The following is a 23,996-nucleotide window of genomic DNA, read 5'->3' on the forward strand; positions in this document are numbered from 1 at the left end:
GAAACTAGCAGCCAGAATGGCAGCAATGTCGTCTGCTTCTATAGATAGACTATGTCGAAAAGATGTGAAAGAAGAAATGACAAGATGTGAAAGAGAATACCTTGGAAGATCTACAGGATAAAGAGCTGAAACTAACATTATCTGATGCAGAAATACTAGAATATAAAGAAACTGTTGAAATACTGGAAAATAAAAAAAATGGGGATTCTAAGACAGAGATGACAGTTAAAGTGGAAATACAAATGATAAGCCAAGAGAATCACCTGGATCATGACTCCTTTGAGATGGGAAAAAGAAAAACTGAAGAGAGATCAAATCCTATAACATCAGAATGAATTAAAGATCAAGATTGTTAGAAGCAAAAGGAAGGAATACAAAGTTAGTTTGTTTGACCAAGGTTTAAATTAGATGTATTTCTACAAAATTCTGGGAACTCTTTATGGACTCTTTGCTGACATCAGGACTGAAATATTAATGATTTATGCAATTGCATATGGATAAGGGATGAGTTATGAGAAGAAGGGATACTTGTATGTAACCTTATAGGGGGTGAAGAATTACTAAGTTTGTTTGTACTTGTGATGAAGATCGAAAGTCACTTCTTTAAATACTTATTTTCTTTTTCTTATTTTTTCCTCTTCTTTCCTTTTTCCCCTTTTCCTTTGCACTTTCTATTCTCTATTTTTCTTTTCCTTTCTGAGTTTAGTTTGTATTGTCTTTTATTATTGTTTTTTAATTCAATAAAAATATATTTTAAAAATTAAAAAAAAATCAATTAATGGTACATTCGGAGGAGCAATGAATAAAAATGTTGCTAATCATATCCTCAAAAGGCAGGAAATTCTAAGGTATTCCTGTATCAGGTTTGACTGAAGCATTGATTTACTCTTGGCGTAGAAAGAAAACAAGACAACATGCTGGGTGAAAGAGAGAAGGAGATGGACTGGAAGGATGTACGCCAACTCATTTTATGATATAGAAGTAACTGATTTTACATGGTACATGTGTGATTATAGTAACATGCTCCAGCATGAAGTTAGAAAATCAATGTTTGAGCATTTTTGGTACCCCTTGAGGTATCAAAGGGTGTGTACTGTAATGATTAATTCTGATTTGATGAGATAAAGGTATCAAACAGTGGATTAATTCCCACTGTCAAGAAAACCATTCCTCAGATTTTTATCTAAGGTACAACTGAAGAGTCTAGCACATGCTACAGCACAAAGGAAAAAAATGTCACACACATATAACTGATTGGACATTTCCATCACATTCAATCAGAAGTATCTTACACAGTAATTGTTCATTTATTTAGTTGGTTGGTTCTCTTTAGCCAAAATGAGGCTGAGATCCAGAAGATCTGTTTTGTTTTGTCTGATTGCTAGCAATCTAGGTGAAAAACTGGAGCAACTGGAAAAACTGCTAAAATGTTTAATTAAAACTAACAAAAGTCTTGTACTTGGAGAGGCATTGGCGTCTGTTTGTCAGAGGCACTGAACATCTTTAATCAGCAATTTGAAAAATGCAAGGTTTCATCTCTGGAAAGTACTGCCCTGTAATAATCCGAAGCTATAATAAGTCTAATTTGAGTAGGAAAAAGGGAAAATAGGGATAAAAATGCCAGAAAGTCCCAACTCCCCAAAGTCTGGAGTAGAATCTGGCAATTTATTTTATTTCTTAAAAATATAAAAATCCCAAATGAATTGAAAATAATTATACAAATGTTATTACAAAATTTTAAAAATCCCTTAAAATGACCAATATTAGAAGGGCAGTGGCTGGGAAATAACATCATAAAAACCTTGAGCATTTGGAAGAATGGTTACATATTACATTAGCAGACAATAAATTAACAATAGGGGCAGCACTTTGGATTCAAAGGAAAAAAGTGCTCAAAGCATGAAGGAACGTTAACATAGCACCTGCAAATTCTTCAACCAAATACATACTTTCTCAGGATCAAGTGTACAACCTTGGGGAAAAGCACAGCTGCATTAAGGAGCTGCAAGTTAAGTACCCAATTTATGTCCCTGTACATTCCAATATACTTTTTTGTCTTTAAAAGGGAAGAAGTGCAAAGCCCGAATAAAATGTGTTTGGAGAAGCTGTCTGAACAACTTCAGAGGGAAATCATTCTCCAAAACATGTCCCAGCATCAATAAGGCCATCCCAGTATCGAGACCAAGGGACAGGGCCTCCTAGCCCTAATGAGAGCTAGAGATTTAAAGCAGTTCCAGTTCCGCTGTTCAACACACATTTCTGAAGAGGAAATGCCACTGATGAAATTCCAGTGCCAGAAGAACCTAGAGCTGACATACTGTACTTGAGGTCAGAAAAATCCTTGCTTTGCTTCTCTTTTTGATGAAGTGAAAGTGCCAGAAAAATCATTTTTACCAGTTAGAGCTAACATGTGTAGGGCCTACTAAGAATAGCAGTGGGACTTTCTTATGATGGATAAACATCATTCCATTAACATTACTGTTATGCTTTAAAGGAGTTTTCATTATTAGTAGAAGTGGATTGTATTTTGTTTCTCAAAACATAGACCTTGAGTTAAATTTGCTGGTCTACTTTTTATTTGTGGACTTAGAAAATTGTTCCTTTTCATAAGTACCATGTGCAAAGGAAGAGTAGAAAAGGGAAATTCTACCTTCCCAGACATTAGGAAAGTTAATCCTGTTGCTGGATGCCTAGTCGCATTGTTCTGGAAACTCAGTGGCTCTGATTACCACATTAACCTCTTATACAATAAAACTTTAAAGAACTTTTAACTACTTTTTAAAAATTACACATGCACACACCAATTTCACAGAAAGTACTTTTGCTCAGTCAAGGAAGATATGCATACGTACATAAAAAATGTACAAACCCAGAAAAATGTTATATATTCTGAAATGATCATTAACTGAATTCTGAATTTAATTCTTATTCCCTACAGGATTCTCAGTAATTCAGATTAGTTGTGAATTCTGGAGGATGCACAGAAGGGAATGATTGTACTATAGAATCCAAAGCAAGGTAATTCAACAAATTATTATAATGAAAAATTAACTTTGTATTTTCAAAAGCAGGTAGTATACAAAACTATGGCCCTTCAATAAAACAAACAAAGTGTAATCCAATACTCCCAGTCCCAGCATAAATATTTTTACAAAGCCAGCAACAGTCCACAATTGTCTCACCAGAAGAGCTTGAAGTCTCATCTTTTTTCTCTTCCTCCTCTTTATCATTATTTTCACCTCCAGTTTCAGTTCCAGCTTCTCTGTCACTGTCTGTATCCTTTGATTCCAGCACATTTATGGTTGGTGTGCTGGGCCTGCTGGTATTGTTTGGAAGCCTTCCCCTTCGGCGACCACCTGGGCGCTTTGGCGGTGTTTTTATTCTCTCAGCAGTCAAAGCAGCTGCAAACTCTTTGGCTCCTTCCTAGCATGCACAGAAACATTTGCAAGATAGTGGAAAGTGCACACAGAATAGATCCTAGCTAAAAATGGGATTCAAAAAGATTGGCTAGATCTAGTACTAGTAGTAAATTACTATGGTATTAGATCAGACTACAAGTGACAATGCAAACCATGAATGTGAATATAATGAAATCATAACTAAAATTTAAAACACTCTAATTTACTCCAACCCAATTCCCTTGACAATTCAGTAGTTTGATGTATTTTTATTGCTAGAAAGAAAAATTGGGGATTATGTATGTCATGTTGCTGACTCTATCAGTTAGGAAAAAAGATAATACAGGTTGTCTTCACTTACTGACCCAGCCACTTAAAGGCCGTTCGAAGTTACAATGGTACCCCAAAAGTAGATTTCCAACTGGGGCCCGAAATTATGACCCTCACGCGATCATGTGACCTGGATTCGGCCATCCCAGAAGTGGTGGCCATTTTGGGTCACATGACTGCCCTTTGGTACCAGGAAGTCCTCCAGGCTTGTGATGCTGGATGTCTAAGGCAGCAGGCCGGGTCATGTGGCCGTACTACTTCCTGTGATTTAGCAGCCAGCAGAGGGAGCCTTGTGTGTGCCTTACTGTACAGGAAAGGTAAGTACTTTTTCCATACAGTACTATATGCTTGCCTTTAATTTTTTCCCAGTTTTTGTTTAACTTAAGTAGAGATTTGCATGGTGGCATGCTTCCATCCTCTGCCTAATTTTTAGTTATATTTAACAATACTGAATGCTGGTTTATTGTTTCTAAAACAGTTTTTTTTTTTTATAAAAATCAGATTTATATGCAGTACTGTAGAAATACAAAAGCTGCAGTTTACTACAGCAGGAAAAAAAAATACAGTGCTGTACAGTACCTTTACACCTTTTTAGTACTGTACTGTAGAACAAAGATTCCAATGAAGACCTTACAGTAAAAGTTTTTAATAATCAACCAGTAATATTAGTTGAAAATAACAGTAATGTTAACTGAAAATAATACTACTGTAGCCACAGAAACATTTCCATAGTGATTTTTTGGTGGAAAACATATGACTATCACACTCCATCACCCCACCGTACTGCAAAGTAACTCCTGGTTCACTTAACAACCATGGCATTCCCTTAATAACCAAAGGAAACCACAAGCCCTGATCTTGAATCACTTAATGATCGCTGTGGCTCGCTTAACAACCATGGTAAAAAAAGGTCGTAAAATTAGTCTGGACTCACTTAACAACCAAAACTCTGGGCTCAATTGTGGTTGTTAAGTGAAGACTACCTGTATAAAATTTGTCTGCATGGTTTGGCAGATTTTTAATTCAATGTGAATCAAAGGGCCATCTACTCTAAAGGTGAGAATAGAACGTGCAGTGGCAAAACCCACATTTGATCGATTCAGCCTCCCATTTCAGAAGGACACCATTTGTGGAGGGCTAGGATATTATACCTACCCTATAAAACTGCCAAGGGAAGGGCATTAAATCATGTTCCAGGAAACGCCCAGTGATATTTATAATAAATGAGCGAGCTTAAATAGTTTAAAGGAAAGGAGATCTGTCTCTAATCTAAAGGCCACACTGGGAATGCATCTAAGTATTTACAAATTAAGAGGTAAAAAATCCTGACTACATTTTCACAGAGACCAAGATTAGAATAAGGACCTAACCGCATCACTATAAAAAATTGAGCAATTGATGGCTGGATTTAAAGAACTACATTAGGCATGCCCCAATGGACTGATGGGATGTTACTGTTTGCCACTTTTAAGAAAATCCCCATTCAAGCCATTTTTTAAATTGTTATCTTTACTCCAAAAAATGTTGCATTTCAAGTAATCTAAATTTAAATCTCCCTTGGGCATACACTTCTACTTCTTTGATTCCTTTCTGTTCCTTACTACTATATTTAGAGATAGTGAAATATTTCAATAAATAAAAGTTAAATTAGTAATTTGTCTTGCTAACTGCCAACAGGATTTTTTGCCATTTTTTCTGAGTAAGAAGTCTATGTGATCAAAAATTATTTGCTTCATTTGACTTTCATTTCAGCAAATCCAGCTCCAGTTTCTCTCTAGTCAGAATCTTAGTTTTTTTCTTGAAAACAAAACTTCAGTATGTAAGCCAGCCTTATAAATAGTGGGAGGGAATTTTCTGCAATAGCTATGGTTTGTTCATTTATCATGACACAAAATTTTGAGGTAGGTGTTTTTCTAAAAGCAGCCAAGCCAACCATAGACAAATATCCTATTGGTATTCCACAAAGCTATTAGGCCGGTTCTGTTCCAAAGACCATTGGGAGGTTGGTTTTTAAATTTTTATTTATATGACTTTACGGTGACCAGACTTTGGTGTTGAGCTGGATATGATCTTTATTACATTTTAATTACTTGTTTTATGTTTTTAACCCTGTTGTAAATCACTTGAAATCTCTGAAGTAGGTACCTAAATTTATATAAATTTTTTTTTTTTACAGTAGTACCTCTCAAATGTCAACATAGAGGAATCTAACTTTTCTCTATTTTAACAACCAATTGGAATAGTGGTTGAAATTTCCTTTTCAATGTTTTGGCAGATTAGGATATTTTCAACAGAAATTTCCTGTACAATTTTTTTCTTCTAAAGGCTACTAGGTGACTTTACTTAATAGAAGAAACAAAGCACAACAGCCTTCCAAAGAGATGAGATTCACTGGCTTCAATGCATAATAATGTTTAATAGCTGAAAGAGGAACTATCTTCATTAGGATTGCATTGACAGGGAACTTTGAAAACTGCCTCATACTTCTACTGCCTGACATGATGTCTATGAAAAGATAAGGTAGCTGTTCTTTTCTTCTCTGTGAGGAACAAAGTAGCTTCGGTAGTATGCAGATAAAATATACAGGTAGACAGCTTTAACCAAAGAGGGCCCATGAGGCATACAGATCACCCTGAAGAAAGGTGATAATTAGAAAGGATCACCAAGCGAGAATTTAATTTACACTCTGTAGAAATCTTTACTGTCTTGGAGAAGGTTTAATGTATTATGGCCTTTGGGATTTAACAAAGCAGAAAAAATACTTCTGCTGATCAGATGAAAAGCTGGAGTGAGATACTGAAAAGTTACTAGGCTTGACTAGCTTTATGCATATTTCCAACACATTTGTAGATTTCTAAAAAATAAAAAAAAATCTTACAGAAAGTTTACAATAGATGTTAGACTGATATGCACTACTTTATCCAAGTTTTTTTTTTCATTTGTAATTTCAATATTCACTCAAATCCTTTATTAGGCCAAACTGCAAAACAAAACAAAAATCTGAACAAATTATAGTAAAATAACCTGAATTTACCATTTTAAAACTAGCATTCAACCTTTAACACAGAATCCACAAATGCGCTTATAAAGAACAGCAACAGCAATACATAATAATCAGGAATGTTGCCAGTTTGTTTAGTCCCAGTATCAGCTGAAACAAGCAAACCATAGAGCCAGACAATACTGGACAAGAGGTAGCTTTTCAGTGGGGATATGCAAAATGTTCCATCCATTAACAGTTACATGCATGGAACATCTGAACTTGAGTGGTCCTAACACTCCTATTTTTGCTATTTTGGTCTGTGCATATAACAAAATGGGTCTGTTTTGTGCTGGGGCACTGACAAGAACTACAGGGAAGCAAGGCTTGTGAAAGTTTGGAGGGAGCTGGCTGACTGGTAGGATATCAGCAATGGCAGCTGAGGAAAGAAAAAGAGGAAAAATTCTGGGATGACTGTGGGGAGGAACAGCCTAGCCAGCCAAAACACAAACCTAATTTGAGTTAATTTAATTACATTTAAATAGAATCAAAATTATACATTAAGTATAGTTAATACAATTTTTTTTTAGATTTTATCTCACTTTTTTTTTCATATACAACTCAAGGCAGCAAACATACCTAATACTTCTTCCTCCTATTTTCCCCACAACAACAACCCTGTGAGGTGAGTTTGGAATGAGAGTGTGACTGGCCCAAAGTCACCCAAGCTGGTTTTCATGCCTAGGGAGGACTAGAACTCACAGTCTCCTGGTTTCTAGGCTAACACCTTACCACTATACCAGACTGGCTCTCTGATTTCCTGTGTAGTTTACAAAATTTTCCTTCTCACATTAGAAATTACAATACAGACAATTTTTGGAAGCGCTTTTAGCTCACACTCAAGGCTTTTGGAGACCGCATGTAGACTTGCAGCCTCAAATTGTGCAGCTCTGAGTAAAAGTGTAGATATTCTAGTACTACATATAATTTTGGCATTCAGCAAACCACTAGTCTCACTGAACTTTTTTTCTTGGAACAGCAATTTTATGAATATATCTATTTTCCCTTCAGTTCAAAGAGTTTAAAAAACAAAGCCAATGAAAGAAAATAATCTTACCAGATGTTGATAACAGTGTGGCCCACAAGGCTTATTATCTATTGCAGTTTCTGTATTTTTCCGTTTGTAAGTGTTAGGAGTTGCGTGGAATGCTACAAAGGATTTTAAAATAAGCAAAATAAATCTGGTAGATTTATCTAGGAGCATATTTGAAGTATAATAATAATGAACTTTCACTTAAACAAATCTTCTGCTAAGCAGCATGAAAATATCTTAATGTACAGGTAGTCCTCACTTAACAACCCATTCATGTAGTGATGGTTCAAACTTATGATGGTTCTGAAAACAATGACTTATGACCAGTCCTCACACTTACAACTGTTGCAGTGTCCCCTCAGTCACGTGATCACAATTTGGGCACATGGCAACTGATTTGCATTTATTTATTTATTTTTATCCCGCCTTTATAATTTTTATGATTACCTCAAGGCGGCAAACATACCAAATACTCCTTCCTCCACCTATTTTCCCCACAACAACATCCCTGTGAGGTGAGTTGGGCTGAGAGAGAGTGACTGGCCCAAAATCACCCAGCCGGCTTTCATGCCTAAATGATCATCACAGCATCCTGTGGTCATGTGATCACCATTTTCAACCTTCCCAGCTGGCTTCTGGCAAGCAAAAACAATGCGGAACCATGTGATTCGCTTAACCAGTTGGTTTGCTTAACACCTAAAGTGATTCACTTAACAACCACCACAAAAGAGGTCATAAAATTGGGTCAGATCACTTAATGACCACTTCACTTAGCAACTGAAATGCCGGTCACAACTGTGGTCATTAAGCGAGAACTATCTGTAATAAATCGCCAATACTCATGATGGAGCTACTTAGCAATATTGAAATAATACAGTGGGATGACTGAAAATTTCAGGTACAAATACCTCCAGTATGACTTTGTTATATTTCATTCTATAGCAATTCTCTTTAATAGCTGTATTACACTGACATAACCTTTGCACAAAAATTCCCCATAAACTTTATAAAAGGACAGCACTGGATGTTAGTCTTTTTGTGAATAGAAGCTATGCTTCATGATTATTAACTGAGAAATCTCAGCTAAAGTAGTTCAGAGGTAATATTAACAATTGAACATCAGCACTATTACTTTTCTAGACTGCCTTTCTGGAATAGTGGCATAGTTTTCAGATTATTTTGATCCTTTCTGGAAGGCAAATTTGAAAAACAATATTGTCTTTTAACTTCTATGCTCATTAAGAAATCGTGTAACTTGAAATACATGCAGATGACACTCAATTCTGTCTTTCTTTTTACTCCAATTCCAAGTTGCTAAAGACATACTGGCAGCTGTAATAAATAGGACACAGCTTATCAACTACACAATTTGCTGGTTCCTCTGAGTTAGCTTTGTTTTTGTTTAAACTTCCTCAACCTGGTGTCCTTCAGTTGTATGGTCTTCAATTCCGCATTATGCTTTACTTTGCTAGCCTTTTTACTTACAAGAAGCACCCAAAAAATAAAGCTTTCTTAAATCAGTGTATCAATTAGCTAGCACATTGAAAAATTCCACTTCATATAACTTCCCAGATAAGTCATTACATTACGTATGGAGTTAAGCGGCCACCACATACCAAAATGCCTTGCCCCAAAACCAAAGGATGGAAATAATTTCAGCAAAAAGACTAAGTTCTCATATTCATATTTCATACATAGAAAAATTGGGATCATTAAAAAATGAAACTAAACACCAATAAAGTCATTCTATTGGCTATATAGAACAAAGAAGAAAGAGCACGAAAGTGAAAAAACAAAAACCCTTATTTGGACTCTAGTGCTCATGAATGTAACAGGTGTAAACCAGCCAGAATGGAATATTTCAACTTTTTTTCCTGCTGATAAAGATATTTAAAACTGTTTTTACACTTACGATGTAAGAAGCAATCGTATTTGAAACACCGTCTACAAAAAAGAGTATGAAAGGAGTGTAGACTCTGCTCCCTCTGAACAGATTTGGCATTTGGTCCATCTATGTTTGGTGTGCACTCAGGAGGAAGAGCTCCTGGAAGCTGTTGTTCAGTAAGTTCTTTGTATCTACAGAAGAAGTAAATACGACTGCTATTTTATGTGTTTAAAAAGTGGGTTTTATGGTACTTTTAGGAAATACAGAGCATACCATCTCAGTTAAGTAATGCACACTAACATTAGCAAGAAGCCACATTTTAAACATTCTAATCTAGCTCAACCCAATAGCTTTTTGTAGCACATGGCCAAAGTACACTTTCATCCATTCGTGGATGGAAGACGTTATCTTGGTAATATGTCAGCACTGGCTATGAGCATTTCCTCCTGGTAACAGGACAGTAACAATGGAATTTTAAATTGATTTAAACATTGTCATTTGCAGGAATTTGTTGTATTTTTCCTAAAACAAATATATTATTTTAATTTAATTTCAAGATTGCTTTCCCTTGGTTTTAAATTTCACTACCTAGTATCTTTAAGCTTTGAAAACATTAAAACAGTTTAAAAATTTAATAGAAAGGGTTTGCTTTTAAATTAAAAGTAAGCTTGGTTTCAAGCTTAAGCTGTAAATTCTCCTTGAAGGCTCTTTCTCAATGAAGTAAGACAGCACTTATTATGTATTTCTTGGATTTACAGCCCGCCTTTCCTCCAAGAGTTCAAGGGAGCTTGCATGGGGATCGCCATTTCATCCAATAGCAATCCTATGTGGTACATTAGGTCAAGAGAGTGACTCACTCTTAAGTCACCCAGTGAGTTTCATAGCTAAAAGTAGATTTGAAGTCTTAATCTAACACCTTAATCACTACACTAGACGGGCTCTTGATCTTACAAAGAGACAAAAAAACCAAAAACCAACTTATCCAAAATGTAACCACTTTCACAAAGTCAAATAGTATGCTCTTCCAACATCTGATCAATGTCAATAGGCTCAGACAACATGGAACACCAATCTAAGTTTACAAACTTAACAATCTCATTTAAACAGTTTTGTTAAGCTTCTCCCCATCCTACATTTTGTTATGACTCTTATGTCTAGTACATCACTTCTCCAGAAATGGAGATTCTGTTTTATATAACTTAAGAAATAACATCTTACTTTTCTTTCAATTCTTCTGCTGTACCCTTATCAGGAAACATTGAAGAAATGGCTTCAAATATCTTATCAGAAGGAAACTTCCGAGGTGGATGGCTCTCTTTCTCTATACAGAAACAAAGAGAAATCTGTAAAGATGCACCTCTTTAGCTAGGTGTCTAAAAGGAAGTGATCTTATTATCTGAATTTTAATTGCTTTTATCTTTTGCATTTGGATTTTTGTTCATATATGTGTGCTGCTTTAATTGAAAAGGCAAGAGAGAAAAAGGGAAAAGAAAAAAAAGAAAAAGAAATTGCAGTTAAATGCAATCTGAGACAGGCTCAGAAGAGACTAAAAAAACTTATTTAGCTAGAACTGTGGCAGCAAGGCTTCAGCACACTGAAATATTAAGCCAGTTCAATTATTTAAGTAATTGGAAGAGAAGAGATTGGTAAGGACTATAAGATCTGATTATTGGAGTTTTACCATTCCAGAGGGAGATACATTTTGTGGAGGTCTCTTTTCCATCTTTGTGTGCCTCAGGTTGTGGGCACTGTGTTGATGGACTGAACCCTGCAGACGTTATATGAGCAGTGATGTTCCTGCAAGCTGCAGTGAGCTACCACTGTCACTAGAGCAACTGGTTAGAACTGAAACTGGGAGAATGGAGCCTTGTAGAGGGCTTAGCTCTTTGATAGGCTACAAGAACTGACTCCAAGAACTTGTTGTGATGTTGCTATGGCTGGCAAAAGCAAAGATTATTTCATTGCCAGAGGAATTCAGCATTGAACGGCAGAAGTGGAAGATAACCATGCTACTGCATCTAACAGAAAGTAAGAGGGGAGTCAGGGACAGAGGCTGACAGCATCTTTTCTACCTAGGAATCCAGGAAGTGCAGTAGTGGGTACCACATGCCTCAAGCAAGATGTTGCTATAAAGAGATAGTATTGTTGGGCTGAAGAGCCCAGCAGTTAATAGATAGATACCGTGGAGGCCTGGCTTTCAAAGCCCTGGGCTCCTTGTAGACTCACTTGGGAAGTCCCAGTTATATGGTGGCCATTACAGAAGAGAGAATTGAAATGCTGTGTTTATCTTTGTTTCTGGCTCAGCTGCCTCAGTCCTGGATCCTATGTGAATGGATGCTTAGTGACTTTAGCCTCAATAAGCTAATAGTAAACAGAAAATTCATTTTTAATATCCATCCATTACTGGATAAACAGGGAAGCCTGGCATATATTACCAAAATTTGCCCATCCAGGTGTTAGCTCTTGCAGCAAGCTCAACACCAAAACCAGAGGTAAGGGGCATAGCATTGATCCTAAGGGACAGCTTAGCTGGGATCAGACACCTTGCCCTTTGAGTGGCAGGGTGTGAATCCCTGTGTTATCAGCCTATCACACTCTTAATCTATAAAACAGGTCAAAAGAAAGATTGTAGAAATTATTGCCCAATCAGCCTTGTGAATAGTAAGCAAAACATTTGGCAAACACTTATATTAGAAACTCTATGCCTGTATAGAAGATAATACTACAGGAGAGGAACAGGCAGGGTTTAGGCAAGGTAGATCTCCTGTGGATCAAGCAATGGTTTTCACATTAGTTGTTGGAGACATACATCCATATCTTTAAATCCATTTCATGTAGCCTCTGGAGACCTAAAACTGGCCTTTGATTCAATCGCCAGAGATTATCTATGGAAGACCCTGATGGCCACTATCACAGACAAAAGATTCTTGCTATTGACATATAAACTTCATAGCAACACCAACATGAGAATTAGATGGGCTTCCCATGGCAAATTACCTGATCCAATTTCTATAACATGGGGAATAAAAAAAAAGAATGTCTCCTTGCTCCATTATTACTCAAATTCTATAGAAATAAAATTGTATAACATCTTAATTTTTTTAAAAAAAATAGTTCCAATCCCCCTAAGATAGCTGAGAGGCATATTTGGGTATTTTTGTATGGCTATGATAATACCCATTCTGTCATGTTTGACTATAGGGCTAAAAGCATTAAACACTCTTGTGCAATATTGGAAAGATTAGAAAACAAAGCTTTTGTTGTTGTTCTTTTGTTTTGTGGCAGCTGTTCACTGTAGAATCATAGAGTTTTTAGAATTTGTTGAATGACTATAGTCAAAGGATTCACCAAACTATAATAAAGAGTGAAAAAAATGAGACTATTAATACCTATTGAGCAGGTCTTTTTTTTTAATTACTAAGGGAAAATGCTCCACTCACCTGGATGAGAAATGCCTCTGTATCACACATGGTACAAAGAGGTGCTGCAGCTATTTTAACCTCTCTATATCATAGGAGGGCAATTCATCCCTACTGCACTGATATTCTTTGAGGCAAAAGTAGCAATACAAATTGGTCCCTGCTCCAACTTTGTTTCAGCAGACAGTACAACCAAGATGTTTGAGACCAATTTTGCAAGTCCCCAAATGTGTTTCTAATGTAATTCTAAGATTGGAACTGGGAGCTACAAGAATTGGGAGTTAAGAGTGGAGGCCCAGATCTGGAATTTTAATAACTGGCCTGGTTGCCTTAAAAACAAGAGACAGTTTCTACTCTTCATGGAAGGCAGGTGTTAAGAGATAAACTGGGTCTTCATGGTCTTTCCTGAGATGCTCTGCAATTGCAGGAAATGAGCAAGTTGAAAAAGTTGTGAAACAAAGGACTCTGGATAGAGAATGACTGCAGGTGATTAGTGTGGGCCCAAGGTGACTTAAACTGTGAGTTAGGGTTAGGGTTTAAATACACTGCTTCCTGGTGGTCAGGTAATGCATAAAAACAATGCATTACTGATAGCCCCAGAATTTTTTCAGGTCAAACAAATCTTCTTTTAATGGGTTTCAGAAATCAGTATTAATTCATGAGATGAGAGGGACTGAAGACGGGATTTATTTATTTTTTTTGGTAATGGCACCTATACTCTAGAACAGGGTTTTTCAAACTGTGTTCTGTGGAACCCTAGGGTTCCATGAGAAGTTGATGGGGTTCCACAAGAGTATCTTTAATTAAGGTTAAAACAAACAAACAAAAAATTCCTTAATTTCAGTCAATCTTCTATCACTAGAGCTTTACCTCTTGATTAGAGGTGATGTCCTAACAGCCAGGAACCACGCTAAGACAAGGAATAGGTCTCTAGTGTTTATTACTGCTACATTAGACAGAAAATCCTAACAAACTGAAGAAGCATGGGAAAAACCCAGACAGATAAACCCCAAAAGTTAAGGTGGGTCTGATCTGTGTCTCTTTGAATGGCTGCTCTCTCCTCAGTACTATGCATGCGTTTTCCCCCCTGGATAGGGGCCCCCTCATGCTCACCATCAGTACTCATGACAGGTAAACACACTAGAGCTTTACCTCTTGATTAGGGTTCCAGAATTTCGTTTTAAACTAACAGTTTCCATGGCCTTGAAAAAGTGTGAAAACATCTGCTTTAGAATAGCCTCTTCCTGGAAGCTAGATTAACCCCTTCTGTCACAGCCTTCCTGAAATTGATGAAAAAAGAGCTTTTCTGAAGGAATGACTGGGATGTCACCATCTATCTTTTGCTGGTTGCTGCTTTTTTCATTTAAATTATTATTGTATTGTTTGCTTTTCAGTTGTTAACCACTGACAGAACTTGGAGGTGAAGTTGGTATAAATTTAGCAAATAGATAAAATGTAAAATAGGCAGGAAAGCAAGCAGATTTTGAGAAAAAAGCTGCACAATAACCCCAATCTATGAGGGGTATACATCTATGAGGGGTATACATCTTCCTTACTTGAGTTTTCAATCTAGAGAAACAGAGCAGTTACTATGCCATGCCCTCATACTGGAAGTTCTAGCACCCCTGTGGGAGACTATTTCAATATATATTTCCATGGTTTTTATACATTACTTGACCTCCAGGTGTGTAATATGTGGTAAAAACCACAGAAATAGATAGTTGATATATCTCCTGTCCCACCAACCTTGACTACATCAAGGCAATTATAAAGCTAGGTGCACTTTATAAAGCACTATGAGTTTAATCCCCAGCACAGTTTTGGACCATATAAAATCTATACTAATTATAACAGCTGCATGTGCATGATGAGTCCCAATAAAGATGAAACCAATTGTACACTGCCTCCTAGTGGTCAAGTGATGTGTGAAAACAATAACCTCCAAATTTTTTCAGGTCAAAGCAAGCTTCTTTTGATGAGTTTCAGAGATCGGTATTAATTCATTCTTATTAATTCATCTAAATTAGCATTAGTTTTTCCCTGCCCTAGAATTTAGAGAAGTGTAGAAAATGCTACACTTTTCTTTAAAAATCCAGAACAAAGAAGCTACCAGGAAGAAGCTGCTGGTGAATTGGTGTGTGTTAAGAGATGCATTGAGGAGAGTGGGAAACTGGAAATGCCCTGAGACTCAACAAAGAAATAATAACCAGTGGAGCTGGTATGAAGGAAAGCTGTAACTGAACACTGCAGGGAAAAGAGAATGGGCCTTTTAGCTGTATTCTAAGCAAGCAAGTTGACAGTGATGACATCCCCTACCCAAACTAAAATTTTTGCTCTTCAGTGGTAAATATTGTTGGTAAAGCATCTGTTATCCAGGATTTAACCCTGGATTAAAGTGCTGATGTGGGATGTATCACAAAGGCCTGGCTGAGAGAAATCAACAACACCATCTCTCCCAGCAGTGTCTGCTATATTACTGTATGGTGCAATAGGCTAGATGGAAAGGTAAAGTGGTTGTGGTCTATAGGAATTCCAACTTGCTGACTTGCTAGATAGACACAATATCCAAACCCTTTTGCACTACCTTCTCTTGCACGCCCAATGTAACAGGCTCCTCCAAAGATAACACCTTGTTTAGAAAGTTTCCTTTCAACATACTGCATCAAATAATCATAGAAATATAGGTGCAGTAATGCAAAGTTAGCATTATTTTATTTAACCAGGAGGTGGGAGCATGTACACACAAATTAAATAATTGCATTGAGATTGCTAAGCCCCCTTCTTTTGGACTGTTTCCACCTGTCCTTTGTTTTTCTAACATTCAGACTTGCTATTATGTTCTTCTTTCATTGGCTATGTGAGTAACAACTCTCCATTATTCCAGCTTGTACTGGCTACACACATGCATCAGGCAACATACTCAATTTGGTATTCCGTTCATGGAGACATGGTGACTTCTGCTGATATCCATGTAGCTTTCTTGGCAACAATATGGAAGTGGCTTATCGTTGCCTTCTTCTGAGATGTTTTTTTCAACTTACCAGACTAGCTCTGACATAACCTGGGAATCTCCCATTCAAGTATTAAACAATCTGGCCTTGCTTAGCTTTCTGAGATCAGCCACAATCCTCTCCATATTGCTATGTATTGGCCTGTCCATCTTTAAGTACTTTTGAAATAATGATAACCATAATATTGTGTTGTGCATGATTAATGTTCCACAAACATTAATCATCACTCAATATTATAAAAATCAAAGGGTGGTGCTTGCTGGCATTCAGCTTTAGATAATGCTTTTAAGAATTTTTTTCTCAAGACATATAACTGAAAGTATGTATTTTGATTATCAGACTTTCCTTGTTTAGTAAGGCCAGCATACTACAAAGATCTCTAAATCCTACTAACATACCCATTCTGTTGGTCTCCTGAGTTTTCTGTTTTTCATTTCTCCCATCAAGATTGTCGTCATCATCATCATCGTCATCATCGTCATCGTCATCACTGTACTGACCAAGTGCATTGACTAGCTCCACAAATATTTCATCATTGATAAATCCACACTCTGAAAATTAAGCATAAACAAACTCCTGGTGAGGCGCATATTTATTACAAGGCTGTAAGGAAATCCAGTCTATCATACAGAAAAAGACAAAGCAATTTCTTAAGCCTGAATCAAAATAAACACTTAAATGAGAGTAAGTGCCACGGAGCTTACAACACACAGATCTATACTTATCCATGTAGAAATAAATGTATTAGTGAGACAACAGAGTAATTCTCATGAGAAATTTTTCAATTTTGTAGTTACTGCTCAATACTATTCATTCCATTCTTTTATTTATTTTATTGTTTTATTTTATTGTCAAGTAAGAATTGAAAGATCTGTACAAGACTTAGACTTAGACAACAGCCTAAAATCCTTTATTTATTAAGGAAACTTAAGGCTTTTATGAATAATAGTTATGAACAAAATATTTAGTACAATGAACACGCATATTATTGCATTAAACTCAGTGTCAAAAAGTGGCATCAATATAACCAAGTAGGTTTCCTGTACTGTGCAGGTGAAACTATCCATCTGTAAAGAGAGGATACAAAAATGGAATCAGAAAGAATGGAAATCACATTCACATTTGATGCAATGAATGCTTTCTCAGAAACAATGCATATTATATTTAACAGACAGACCATATCAACTACCAGAAGCAAATGCTTTACAAAAAGGCACAGCATAACTTACCTCTATCTCCATGGACTTTTCCATCATAGTTTTTGATTAGTTCTTCAATAAATGTTCCATCCTGATCAAGCACTTCATCACCCATATAAGGAATGTTATGTAAAACTGTCTCATCCTCTACCTAAAAAAAAAGAGAAATATGACAAAGTAAAGCATTTTGCTTCTGTGAACAAAGGTAAAGAGCTGTAGATATTTCAATCCCTTACGCAGTAACACAGGACAACCTACAGTGCATTAATATCTTAGCTGATCTGCAGAAAAATTGCATCACAGATTGAATGAAGGTTATTTGCCAGGGGCTGGATAGATAAATGTCAGTATACTGTGGCCTTCTGAGTAATCAGAGAACAAGGGTCAAAAATTGTTTTTAAACCACAATGCCAAAAAAAGAATATCAACTTGATCAATATTAGATATAAATACTTTGGACTTCAGAACTAATTTTCCTCCTCCACCCTAACCTTTGCACTCAATTTCTTTTATGTATATATTTTTAAATTGCTTGATGGCAGGGTTTTTCTCTCTTTAAGATTTCAGTTGCTCTGAGAGACATTGTCTGAAAACAGCTATTCTGCCCTACAAACTACCATTGACAACAACTTAATGCAACATACTAATCCATATTTCTTATCAGTGCAGCAGCTGTCATATTCTCAAGGCTCTCTCCCTCTTCCTCTCTCAGAAAGGCTGTTAAATTAGAAACAAAAAGATTCAACGTAATCTCCTATGTAGCTCTTTAAAAATGGGTGACAGGTCATATAAGATTAAGGAACTTAAGATTTGGTGTGATGGTTTATCAAACAATGGATGAGGGTTAATTTAGGTTCAGTGCCATCTGACTTCTCCTCTAATTCTATCCAATAGCTGAGGACTGAAGAATCTCAGGGATGCACAATTTTTTTCTGGGCTACAGGTTGCAGTTAACATTTGAGTGGTTTGCTGGAGGCCAGATCCAAAAAATTAAGGCGGGGCCAGGAAAAAAGATTACATATGATTTCGTTTATTTCCTTTAAGTAAATGTAGTTAATAAATTTACTTTCATGTTTTTATAGTTTTCCTCTTCTGTCACATTAACAGGTACTTTTTTGGTAACAGCTTCTGGAATTATTGGAGCTGTACCCAATACCTTGGAAGAAGGTTGTTTTAGAAATTATTCTGCTATGAAAATACCTTTCATTGGAATATATTTTATAAAATAAACAATAATTTAGTTATACAATGCCCCATCAAAGCTAGCAGAAATAGACAACTACTGTGAAAAGTGCAGCCAGACAATGCTCTTGGAGAGATATACACAGGTCAAAGCCATTCTGTGTTACAATGAAAAGAATTCTATGATAGCATAATTATGTAAATTACATTGGTCACATATACAATCTAGAGAAGCAGCAATTCATGTAATGACATTTCCCTGTGAGTGTAAGTATGCGCCTGTGGACTTATGAGAACTACTAGTAAATTTGAACCTTCCCTATGATTAATTATTTTTGTAGGTGGATCGGCTATATAGTCACATAATCATATAACAATCTATATAACACGTTTTATATCAGTAGTATTTATGTTAAGTCAACCATACAGATGGCAACACATCTATGCTCTGGTCCAAAGCCTGAATAAATGAGGAAGGCTGGAGAAAGACCTGGTGACCTATTCTAATATCAACACCAACAATTTATGGAAATGTTGTTCTCAAAGAAAAGCTCAAGCATGTACTGGAAAGGGGAACCCCCAGTTTAGAAAGTATCAAATATGCTGCAGAAATGCAAAGACATGCTACAAGTAGTTTAGGAAAATATGATGCAGAAAGCAAAACCCTCTTGGAAGAAAATGAACAAGAATGGCACGAGGAACATATGAAATGTAATCATGGGAAGCTGGATATCATCAAGAAAGACATTACGAAGACCAAATAGACTTATTGGCATTAGTGAGATCAACTGGACTGGAAACGGCTGCTTTCAATCAGACAAGTTTGCAATATACCATTCCAGAAATAACATCAGAAGGATTGAATAGCACTGATAACAAACAAAAAAATCACCTAATCAACTGAAAGCTTTTGAGCAGTAAATTACAGAATAATGTATTCTGTATTATTATATTATTCGAATCTAAACTAAACCTGTGAATGTCACAATTTTCTAAATGTATGCACTAACAACAGATGTATCCAAAAAACTAGAACAGTTCTGTGCTGACATTTAAGAAGCCCTACAACAAACACTGAAAACAGATATAGTATATACCTCATGGGAGAGTTCAATGATGAAACTGGAGACAAAAAAGAAACAGAAATTGGCAACTTTGATTTAGGAGAAAAAAATGAAGGAGATAACCACTTGTATAGTTCTGTCAAGAAAATCAGATGAGGATCACCAATATACACTTTATTCAATCCAAACCCCACTTGTACACATGGACATCTCCAAAAGTACGACAATCAAATTGATTATATCTTGTACAGCTAATTGTGTTTTCTTATGGAAAACACAGCTACCACTGTTAAAACTTTACCTGGTGCAGACTGTGGCTCAGATCATCAACTACTTGTAGTCAAGTAGTTGTAGCCAAAGTCCATTTCAAATTCAAATTCTGCAACATCAAAAAGAACACAACGACCAGAAAATATCTCAACAAAATTTCATCTCTACATGCAGTTGAAGTAAATAACAGATTCAAATTACTTAACTTCATAGAAAAGTAACCAGATAAATTATGGGGAAAAAGTGAAAAACGTATCAATAAAATACCCCATGCAAAAGAACTGCTGAAAACAAGCAAATAGTTGTCTGAAGATCCCATGCAAATTGCTGAATAGAGAAGGAAAGCTAAAGCTATGGGCAACAAAGATGAAGTGTGGTGGCTAAATGTGGAATTGCATTATAAAGTTAGAAAAAAAGAAAGAAAATTACTAGAATAAGCATTGCAAAGAAATGAAGAGAAGAAACCAAAAAGGACATAAATTTTTGTCCTAAAAAAATCTCAGACACCATTCACTGTGCACACACAAAAAAACCAAAGATGGAGAGGAACTAAATGATCGAAAACGAATCAAAATAAAGGGATAAACTGAGAAATTGTATACAATTTTTGTTGTTCAACCATGTAACCAAAATCTGAAGCAGAGCTACATATATTGGAGGACAAAGTAACACCGACACTGAAACCAATAGCATTCCATCAGCCCTGGAACCAATAGCATTCCATCAGAATTCCTTAAATCAACACAAATAGCAGTAATTAAAAAACCATGTCAAAAAATGGGACACCAGTAGGTGGCCAAACGACTGCAAAAGGACAGCATTCATCTTAACCCCAAAGAAGAGTGACACACAAATCTGCTCAACTACTGCACAATAGCCCTGATATAAAATGCTAGCAAAATGCTGAAAATCATACAGTATCAACTGGGCCCAGTCATAGAAAAGGAGCTGCTCATGGTACATTTGGAAGAGGCACTTAAGACCACATTGCAAACGTTCAATGGATCATGGAACAAGGGCACGAAATTCAAAAGAATAGATATTTATGTGTCATTGGATTTAGCAAAGCCTTTGATTGCACTGAACATGAAAAATTACGAAAAAAACTGAAAGAAATGGGCATTCCACAACATCTAAATTATTTAATAAAATCACTGTAAAACTAAGAAGGAAAACTAGAAACAGGGACTGGTTCAAGAGTGGAACAGGTGTGTAGCAGGGCTGTATTCTATCATCACTTCTATTTAATTTATAGAGAGAGAGACAGTGTTGATGAATCTTATATATAGAGGCAGTGTTGATGATCCTAAGACAAATCTTAGATGAATCAGAAACTGGAATTAAGATTGGTGGCAGAAATATTAACAGTCTAGACGGGGTCCCCAACCCCTGGACCAGTACCGGTCCGTGGGCTGTTAGGAACCGGGCCGCACAGCAGGAGGTGAGCGGCAGGTGAGTGAGCGAATTAACAGCCTGAGTATTTACAGCCGCTCCCCATCGCTCACATTACTGAGTTCCACCTCCTGTCAGAGAAAGCAAGCCCATTGGCTGCTATCTCCAAATGGCACAAAGAAAAAAGAATAAAAGGTCAGGAAAAAGAGGAAGCGCTTGAATCATCCCGAAACCATCTCCCCCCACCCACCCCGGTCCATGGAAAAATTGTCTTCCACAAAACCGGACCCTGGTGCCAAAAAGGTTGGGAACCACTGGTCTAGGATATGCAAATGACACCACTCTACTGTCAGAAAATGAAGAGGCTATAAAACAACTTATCCCAAAAGTCAAAGCAGAAAGGGAAAAGGCTGGATTGAATTTAAATATTAAGGTGCTGACAGCAAGATAAAAATCAGCAACAAAAAACTGAATTAGTTGAGGACTTATTTTCAGTTCCAAAATTGACCAAACAGGAGATATTAGACCTGAAATTAAATGTAGAATATTACTTGGGTGCACTGCAATGACTAGTATGAAGATTAGTATTTTTTTTTTCTATAGCTGCCTAAATCGGTGAAAGTTGGACAATGATAAAAGCAGGTGAAAGAAAACTAAGTCCTTTTGAATTATGGGTTTGGAGACAGTTCCTGCACATACCTTGGACAGCAAAAATAATGAACAAGATTTTAGACTGCATCAAGCCAGAAATATTATTGAAAGCCAAGATTACCAAGTTAAGGCCAGCCTTATTTTAGTCACATCGTGTCATGTCATCATATTCCTCAGAAAAATCAGTTATGCTAGGAAAGGTTGGAGGTGCTAGAAAACAAGGCTGGCAAGGAAAATGCTGTATGGACACATCACGGTTTAAACCTAGAAACAGTAAATGAAGTTGTAAAACGTAAGAAAGAATGGAGAGAACTAATCTAAAAAAGTCTTTGAAAGTTGAATGTGACTGGACAGACGAAAGAGAGAGTACTTAAGTGAATAATCATGTTAATTAAAAATAGTAATAAAAATATATGATATTAAGGCTAATACTAATAGATGTTCTAAAAATATTTGTTATGGAAAATATTAATATTTAACTGGCAATGTTAAAGGCTTTTTGTGACTGTGTGATTTTTGTATTACTAATTTTATATAAAAAGTCCAAAGATGTAGACAGAGGGATACATTCAGTGTGTGGGTTTGGCCTAAATAAATAAATAAATAAACAAAGCATCCATTTTGGAGACAGTGATGGCAAACCTTTTGGGCTCAGCAAAACAAAAATTCAGAAAATGCCTAACTTGATTCTGCTGGCATGTCACTCCACCCCCAAACAAAAGCGAAACAATTCTTTACATATTCATTTATTTTAAAAAAAATACAATACAATCATGTGTGGTGCTATTATATAAAGAAACATTTCTTTAGTAACTCAGACAGGGAGAATAGTTGTTGTCAAGTGTTGGAGAACGCTTGCGTGCCACCCAAAATGTCGTGGTGTGTCACCTTTGATACGCATGTCATACGTTTGCCATCACTGGTATAGCTTTATAAATCATATGTGGTAGTGAAAAATCCAAGTACTCAAACTAGATGCCAACTCTGATTATTTATTGGTTAAAGTTAAAGCAGGGAATAAAGATCAATTCAGTGGACAGTTTATAGATAAAAATAAAATATGCCATGAATATGGCAAGGATACTTGAACTTCCACACTAAAATAATTGAGATGGCAAAGCTATCCTACAGGCATAGGGAAGGGAAAGAAAAATAGAAGCTGCAACAAGGAACCAACAAACCTAAATCCTCTTGGGCTCACATTTTCTCATCATTCCATGGTTAGCATACTTTTTTGGGATGTGTACTGGGAAAGAGAAACCTTTGAATCTGATACACAACACAGTTGCTAATAATTCCTACAATTCTTATTTCTTGAAATTGTGATTCCAATTTTATAAATATTTCCACATTAAGCTGATATATTTCCACATAGTTGAAGCACACGCTGTGGTCATAAATGCAGGCAGGCTGCCAAGCGCTTGAATTTTGATCATGTGACCACAGGGGTGCTGCAATGGCTGTAACTTTGAGGACCAGCTGTAACTACCATTTGTTCAGCACGGTCATACCTTCAAACAGTCACTGAACAAATGGTTGTTAAGTGAGGACTACATGTAGAATACACAATTAAAACTGCTGAACATTTATATTCATTAATGGCACACAGGAAAGGTGAATTTACAACATATTGTAAATCTGACATTCATATTTAGTATAATCCAGTGACTGTATTCTACAAAGTGTATTGATTTGCTGATTTTAATTTCACAAATTTTAGGGTCATAGTCACTTACCATAAAATTTTGCTGAAGGGGTGACCAAGAATACATTATGGGTACTGAGGCAACAGCATTCAGAGTTTTGAGAGGGATAACTTGTTTTGGAAAGTCTAAGTCACTGCTGACAGAACACTAAGAGAAAAGATAAGTTATATAACTAGTAGTAAATTGTTTTCAAACTAGATATAGCAGTAACAAAAAAATGATTTAAACGGAATATCAATCTTTTCAGTCTTTGAACAGTCTTAATTCACTAAGAAACATTAACAGATGTAAGTATGCTCAAACAGAACTATTTCTTTCACTCCAATGCAGAGCCTCTAATGTGTTTTTCATATATATGAAATAGCTATATAAATTATTTCTGCATATATAAAATGGTGGATGTTAATCAACTTCTA

General features: G+C 36.2%; 1 protein-coding gene across 3 annotated transcripts in view; it reads right to left on the bottom strand.

Moving 5' to 3' along the window:
• The window catches only part of EZH2 (enhancer of zeste 2 polycomb repressive complex 2 subunit), a 59,382-nt gene that overhangs the window by 12,169 nt on the left and 23,217 nt on the right, over positions 1 to 23,996 (bottom strand). For all 3 annotated transcript variants that reach the window (XM_063304209.1, XM_063304206.1, XM_063304207.1), the window contains exons 4-10: positions 23,611 to 23,727; positions 17,346 to 17,466; positions 16,515 to 16,667; positions 10,905 to 11,007; positions 9,714 to 9,877; positions 7,826 to 7,917; positions 3,183 to 3,423 (exon numbers count right to left, since the gene is read on the bottom strand). In XM_063304209.1, the coding sequence (XP_063160279.1) occupies positions 3,183 to 3,423; positions 7,826 to 7,917; positions 9,714 to 9,877; positions 10,905 to 11,007; positions 16,515 to 16,667; positions 17,346 to 17,466; positions 23,611 to 23,727 (991 nt within the window). The remainder of the gene's footprint in view (positions 1 to 3,182; positions 3,424 to 7,825; positions 7,918 to 9,713; positions 9,878 to 10,904; positions 11,008 to 16,514; positions 16,668 to 17,345; positions 17,467 to 23,610; positions 23,728 to 23,996) is intronic.

Source organism: Candoia aspera, chromosome 4, assembly GCF_035149785.1.
Source record: "Candoia aspera isolate rCanAsp1 chromosome 4, rCanAsp1.hap2, whole genome shotgun sequence".
NCBI lineage: Eukaryota > Metazoa > Chordata > Lepidosauria > Squamata > Boidae > Candoia > Candoia aspera.